Source organism: Etheostoma spectabile, chromosome 2, assembly GCF_008692095.1.
Source record: "Etheostoma spectabile isolate EspeVRDwgs_2016 chromosome 2, UIUC_Espe_1.0, whole genome shotgun sequence".
In the NCBI taxonomy this organism is placed as follows: Eukaryota; Metazoa; Chordata; class Actinopteri; order Perciformes; family Percidae; genus Etheostoma; species Etheostoma spectabile.
The window spans coordinates 13414013-13421716 of record NC_045734.1 but is presented as its reverse complement, the minus strand read 5'-3'; the positions used below and the strand labels follow the sequence as shown (position 1 = coordinate 13421716).

At 38.8% G+C, this 7704-nt stretch overlaps 1 protein-coding gene across 1 annotated transcript in view; it reads left to right on the top strand.

The window, feature by feature from the left end:
- ugt8 (UDP glycosyltransferase 8) overlaps window positions 1-6934 on the top strand; it is a gene marked incomplete at its 5' end in the record, with an annotated part of 16156 nt that extends 9222 nt beyond the window's left edge. Inside the window, 3 exon segments of the mRNA XM_032531788.1 lie at window positions 1305-1381; window positions 3275-3494; window positions 3704-6934. Coding sequence (XP_032387679.1) covers window positions 1305-1381; window positions 3275-3494; window positions 3704-4073 — 667 coding nt within the window.
- Between the last annotated feature and the right edge of the window lie 770 nt (window positions 6935-7704).

The window sequence follows — 7704 nt, the reverse complement described above, 5'->3', positions numbered from 1 at the left end:
ATCGGAAGGTTGGTGATTTGATCCCTGCAGTCCCATGTCAAAGTGTCCTTGGGCAAGACACTGAACCCTGAGTTACCCCTGATGCGCCATTGGAGTGTAAATGTGTGTGAATGTTTATCTGATGATCATAATCATAACCTCGTACGACAGCCTCGGCCACAGTTTATGAGTGTGTGTGAATGGTACTGTACTTTGTTAACGCGCTTTGAGTAGTCATTAAGACCAGAAAAGCGCTAAATAAGAAAAGTCTATAACCACAGTTCATAGTTTCCGACTGGGAGCCCAGACATTCCATGTGAAGTTGAACACCCTCGCCTGGCATCATGGCGGTACCGAAAGTCGAAAGAAAGCGGCAAAGTCGTATTTGATTATGACTGTGTCTTGCAGTGTAAGGTGGCAAAATATGTGGACAGTTTATTACAGGGAAATATCCCACAAATTTGAAAGTAGCCTACATTTGAGAAACAAGCATGACGGAGACAACAGCGGGACAGAGAACACTACAGGCTGCTTTTACCAGCGACCTGGTAGCTGGTTAGTAAATACACAGGAACTCCAAAAGCAGGAGGGGTTAATATGTGGATTAAAACTGGGATGTCTACCCAACTGTGTGAATAAATTGACTTCAAAAAATTCACAACTTTACTCAGACCAAAGTTCAAAACACCTGTTTATGTCTGCCTTCTTTAGTCTGTTGGCTGTTTAGGTTTTTCTCCTGGAACACACATTGAATTCCCCATTGTTCACTTTCTGCATCATGTAAATATTGGACTCAATTCATTTAGCCCTCTGTAAATAGTATCTCTACAGTACATATTGTACCCACCATTTATATTGTACATCTGCTGCCCTCACTACGCATAATGCCGAGAAGGATCATCAATTAAAGAGCAACATTTGGTACCTTTTTAAGAGTACAACACTGCATTTATCTAGTAGAAACACAAATAGAGTAAGAGTAAAGGTAAAAACAGCAAAATACAAAATACACCTTAGCAACACATTCACCTCAGAAAGCTAGTACTATGGCTAGCTATATGTTACTACTAAACAGAAAGAAGAAAAACTAAATTACAGAAATTGTTTAACATTTTGGGATATACACTGATTCACTTTCTTAAACTCCAATACCTTTGTGGTAATATCATATCTGACAAATGCAAAATAAATATCAATCATCATCATCATCTGTGTGAATTATCCAGTGAGGGATTTTGTTGGTGTCCGTACACTGTGAAGGCAACATAATTTACTAAAAGATAAGATAAAATATATCATCATAATTTTCTTTTTTTCTTCCTTAGATTCTCTGGAGTGCCACCCAGTAACCTTGGTAACAACACCAAGCTTGTTGATTGGATGCCTCAGAATGACTTATTAGGTGAGTACATTTCAATGATACCACGTACTATAATGTGTACTCCCCCTTTTTTTTCCTCTTATTAACAGTCAAACTGGCTAACTGGATGTATATAACCATATACACTGAAATGTATTTGTTTGGATCAAGGCATGTTTAACACATTGCTGTTGTTTGGTGATTTATGTGAGATATTCTTACTGATGATGTGGCGGACTAGTGTTTTGTGTGGCTGGGTTCCTCTTACACCTACTTCCACCACAGTGGTTGGTAGAATGTGAATGTGGAAGCCACTATGTGCCTGTCAGTAATGAGAAATTTACAACAACATTCAGATATTGACAGCAAGCATTGTATTCTGCATTGGTGTAATAGCACCATGGTTATCCAAGCCTGTGAATTCTGCAATGTTACTCCTGTCTGGTTTTCTGGTAGGTCAGTAAGTGAAATTTCAAAGGAACAATTATAATAACAATTGTTGTGGGTTAGTTTTAACTGAAGCATTCTCTCCAACTGTCTATCTATTGAGAGGAAATTAACTTGTTATAGTTAAATTCTATGAGATTCAGTGAGTAACTGTGTTCTCTTTGGATAGGAAAGTTGCTGTATATAAAAGTTTTCCCCATAATTAGCCCATCACCATTTGATCAGTCCCACAGGATCTTAGCTCTGTCATTTGTCAGCCACATTTTGAGGTACCTCCCAGTTTAACCTTGTGGCTTCATTTCACAACTTCAGCCCATACTCAGCACAGATGTTTCTGTACACTATGCCAGGCACTTGGTTATGGCGTTCCTAGTCTCTCCTTGCTAGACCTTCCTCCACAGCACTGCGGAGGTGTTTGGCTTATTTTGCCCCCAACATCTCCTTAAAGGCAGCTCGGCAATGGTTATGTTTAGGGTTAAGGTTAGGGTTAGCTGCCTGGAAGGCAACGTTGGAGGCAAAAAACACCACTGAGCCGCTGCGGAGGAGGGACTGGCAAGTCCATACAGCATCCCAGGATGGGAGAAAAACATGCTCTGATTGATTGGCATTTCTTTAAAACCAATCACAATCGTCACTGTCGGCGCTAAGCACCGGACAGAGCCACGGTGCCACTGCAAAATAGCCTAGAGAAGCAACTTGTTTTGATGGAACATGGACGTTCAATAGTTGTTTTAATCGTGCAACAGAAAACTCACATTGGACAGATAGTCTAGCTAGTTTAGTTTAAAATTCCAACACAAAGAAAGCACAAGGCAATGGACATCCGGCCAAAAAGAGTGACATCTGGCGGAAATTTCCGGAAAGCTTTGTTGTTTCATCCTAGATTGACACTCACTCACTAGTCCTCTGATATCTCTTGATATCAGTGGTCTCTATCTCTTCCTTTGGCCAGGTGTGTATATATATATATATATATATATATATATATATATATATATATATATATATCAGGACTCTGATTTAGAGAGAAATTCATTTTTGCTGTGATTTTTTTGTTTTTTTTGTTTTTTTTTTTTTTTTGTGTTTTTTTTTTTTTTTTTTTTTTTTTTTTTTTTTTTTTTTTTTTTTTTTTTTTTTTTTTTTTTTTTTTTTTTTTTTTTTTTTTTAGTAAATGACTTTTTTTGTAAATTGTTGACATGGGTAAAGAGAAAGTAAAGCTTTTATACTGAAATTCTCACCTTAATAAAAACGTTGACTAGGTACTTAGTTAATTATACTATAAGAAATGATACAGACACATACAGTACTCACACAGATCTTCTGTCTTCCTCCAACTGTAAACCATTCTCCCCCCACGTTCATGTAGTGGGTTGCAACAGTGAAACACTGCTGATTGTGCAGCAGTCAGTGGGATCTACAGTATAAACTGTAAATAATAATAATCTCTTCACATGAAAATTACCATCCCTCATACCACCTGTCATCTAGGTCACACCAACACAAGAGCCTTTCTGAGCCATGGTGGCCTGAACAGCATCTACGAGGCCATGTATCATGGGGTGCCAGTGGTAGGTGTGCCCCTGTTTGGAGACCACTATGACACCATGACTCGTGTGGCAGCTAAAGGTATGGGTATCATGCTACACTGGAAGTACATGACTGAGGAAGACCTCTACACAGCCCTGATCAGCGTCATCAAAGACACCAGGTTAGACATTAGTCTTTTATGCAGTCACACACAAATGCTTTGTAAATTAGTGTTAGTGTTCATTAGTGCCATCTAGTGACCACATATGGAATCATCATCATCTCTCTTTCTTTTGGTTGTGCTCTCATGACTTTGTGCCCTCTAGCATGCCCATAAAGACTTGTTTCTTTATATCCTTGTTTCCAACTTCTATCTGTCTCCCTACCCAGGTACCGGCAGCAAGCACGTACTCTCTCTAACATTCACAAAGACCAGCCAGGCCATCCTGTGACCAGGGCTGTCTACTGGATCAGCTACATCCTACGTCACCATGGTGCCAACCACCTGCGCTCCGCCGTATATGAGGTGTCCCCCTACCAATACTTCCTGCTGGATGTGATTTTCACTGTAGGGGCTGGCTTAGCTCTGATCGTCTTTGCCCTGCGAGGGTTGGTACGATTGCTGAGGGGGAAGAGCAGAGAAGATGGTGTCCCCAGGGATGATGATAACATGGCCAATGGACATTGCCATAGCGAGAGCATGGCCAACGGGAAACACAAACGCAATGGCTCCTTGAAAATCGAGAAGAAGCTGAATTAATGTTTTGATTGACCAAAAGGGATGAGGAAGAAGTTGCCCCAAGGACTCAGCTCTAGGTTTAGTTAAGTGGGTTAATTAAAACATTTTGAGAGAAAGCTTTTCTTAGGTCTATGTCAAGAGGCAACTGCTACTCAGAGTGAGCAAGATGCTGTAGGGTACACAATGCATCGTGTGGGGACAGAGCAAGGCATCGGATGCTCAAAATCTGTGTGTGTCTGTGTTTGTGGATGTGTGTGTGTGTGTCTGTGTCTGTGTGGGTGTATGCGTATGTGTGAACTGAAGCGAATTTAACGAAAACTCTATTAAAAGAAGCTACAGCAATACAAAACCAAATTGGAAAGTCATTGAGGATCAAACGCAGGAAAGACACATTGGGAGGACATTGTTTTTTCATGTTCGTCAATTTTCCTGCAAGTTCCCTGTTGTCTTCCTGGCTTCCTTACCAATGGAAGGATCATGAAGAGGTTATATCCTGAGCGCCAACTCCTGATCCTCAGAACAAGACAAGAAAACCAACGGATAACTTTTGAAATAGTTAGGATTTAATGCTTTTAACGGCAAACTCTGCTTCTAAGTGTGTCTGGTAAACTGTAAATAGAGAAAACATCTTATTATTACTGTACAAATGCATTTTAATGATGGACCCTTTTAATCTAATTTTTTAATTTATTTCATGTATCAATAGCGTGTTAGCATTATGGTATATGTACACTCCCTTGTCTAAGCTCATATTGGTGAAATAAACAAAACAAAGACTTACAGCTTAAGTCATTATAAGTCTGCACAGGTCTGTGCTTTCTGCAGTTTAATCATCCACAGTATTCATGGTGGTCTTGTTTCAATCTAATCAGAGTGTTGAAAATATTTTAAATTTTACCTTTTCACACGGTAGTGCCATCCTTTGACTGCACTTAGCTGTGCAGCGCCACCTTATCTCCAGACTGACAGTTTGCTCTGGTAGAGTATAACTTAATTGAACTTTGGGCTTATCAGTGTGAAAAGGGTGATCATGTTATCATCCAAATATATAAAAATGATGACAACTGGGGATACTATGGATAGGCAGAGCCAGATCAGAAATGTGCTCAGGGATGAGTCAGAGCATTACTGATTTATGTCTAGCTTCATTATTACCATGTCTTAGTTCTCCATCCCTATCTCATCTATTTATTGATTAATAATTAAATTAATTCATGACTTGATTGTCATTTTTAGTGCTGCACTTGACTTTGTGCATCATTCCTCTATGATTCATTCAATTGATCATTTCTAACACACTTTATGTTGCAAATGCTAGCTTTAGGTTACACAGTTCAGGTAGAAATCCATTCATTGCTTCTCTTTTGCAAGTTAAAATCCATTAGATTAAGCTATTGAGGTTTATGTTGAGTTTACCTTATGCAATTATATTAACTTCTGAGTGTGAATGATTCACATTCTTTATGTTTCCTTTTATAATGCAAATACTTGACCACATGTGTATGTTTGCTTGTTACTGTTTTAGATAACTGTACAGGTTGTACAGAGTGTATGGATGAAACAAGACAAATGAGGTATACCTCAAACAAAAAACAAACACTGGCTTTTCTGCCATTTTATGAAGTCATCATACTAAGTGTATGGTCATGCAATTGATTTGTTATGTTCTTAATCAGATAGAGGAAGAGTGTAAGGAGGGTGAAAGAGTGACTTAATAGTAGACAACAAAGGTAAACCCAACTACTTCTACAATGAAAAATAGTGTGTCTAAAGTGACACTGATCCCTGCAGTAAAATCTTTTCTTGAAACTTGTTGAAGAGATCAAAGTACAGGGCGAGCTGGAGGAGTATCGTTAAAGTTTGTGGGGATTCAGTATCTCACTAATAGACATTTTAGAAGGTCAGGTCCTTGTGGACATGGGACATAAAAAATTAACATGAGACTTCCAGTTGAACCACCAGGCCACCCTTTCTGTATTTACCTCAGTTTTTCCAGCAGTACAGCCCAGACATCTACTTTCTAAAGATTTAAATTGCAACCAGAACTGGCATTCTAGCAAAGAGAGTTTACCAAATTAATAAAGCATAGCACTTGGACAACATAGCTATGTATTTAAAGGAGACAAAATAAATGCTATCACTTAACCTGTCAATGTTGCTGAGGACTTAACACCCAACCAACATACTGTACATGTTCAAACATCCTGTATGATAATTGAGAAAAGCTTCATGATCTTCCTTTCTCTGTGAGCTACAAATACACTTGCACAGCCCAACCCCAGCCCTGCTGAAAACAGACTATTACACTTGAATCATCACCATCATCATCATCTATAACAAGTTCAGCTGTTGGGTATGGTATGTAGGCCTGCAGGTGCTACACATGCTATGAACAGGGTCTGAAGAAAAAAAAACATTTGGGAAAATACAAATTTAGTTAATTGTTTTTTTCAGTATTAATGTTATAGCCTACATAGTTAAATGTGTACCCATGCCCATCCTTTTATTGTTTTTTCACTTACTCTGCTGTCTGACGTGTCTGTTCTTGTGATGTTTGCATTTCATCAGCTTTAAATTTTCTTTGTTCCGTCTTCAATAGTGCACTTTCTTGGTCCATTTGTCCACCTCTTTGTCTTACTTGTAACTTCCTTGTGTATTCTGCTGTCATTGTATTCTTGTATTTTTCTTCCTCCTCCTCCCCCTATTAAATTTGAGATGTTATTAGATAGGCAGATTCACATTAGACTCATTCACATTTGTAAACCTTCACTTTACTTAGAATTTAAAATTACATTGAGTCCTCAATTTTCCTGTCATGTGTATCCATGTTGTAAATAGAACAAAAAACTAATGCTGAATAAAAAATACATATTTTGTTTGCAGAGATGATTGAAACTTTTTTTCTCAAAAAGTAGCCATAGGATATTGGGTTGTCTCTATTTTTATGATATAAATTTAAATTTGAATATACATTTACATAATACCGAGAAAAAGATGTACTGTAATGACTTTAGCACTGTATGTCTAATTAGAAGGGCACTCAGAGAGTGCAGACCTCTGCCACGGCATGTCTTATCTCACAATTTTAATGCAGTGTGAATTTTTCCCAGTCGTGTTATCAGTGCCATTGTATAACAATATTGAACAGACAAACCCATACAGTCCTTGTTTTTTGAGACCTGACAAGGCAGATGTTGATTACAGATGCTGCCAGACTCAGTTTCATAGGGTATGTATAGGCTTCCTGTTGGGAATTGTTACCAGGCAACAAATAGGTTTTATATGTATCAAATTGTAGAATCATCTAAAGTAGCCAACTGCTCAGATGCATGCACACAAGCTGGGTGGATAGAAAGGGTTATCTAATGCTGTATGCTTGTGCTGAGTGAGGCTGGGGTAACAAAACACCCAGCCTGTTATCCTGTCTTGCTCACTGGCCCTGTTAATTATTCACACCGCGCCTGCAGGGGCCCGCAGACCACACACACACACACACACACACACACACACACACACACACACACACACACACACACACAGAGAGTCAAAAGCCTCTGCAGATATGTTTAATTTATGTTCTTGCAGTTGTTTTCTTTTGTTCTCGCTGGTGGCCAAATCGGCCACTGTTCTGTTAACTGAGACAGGAAGCATA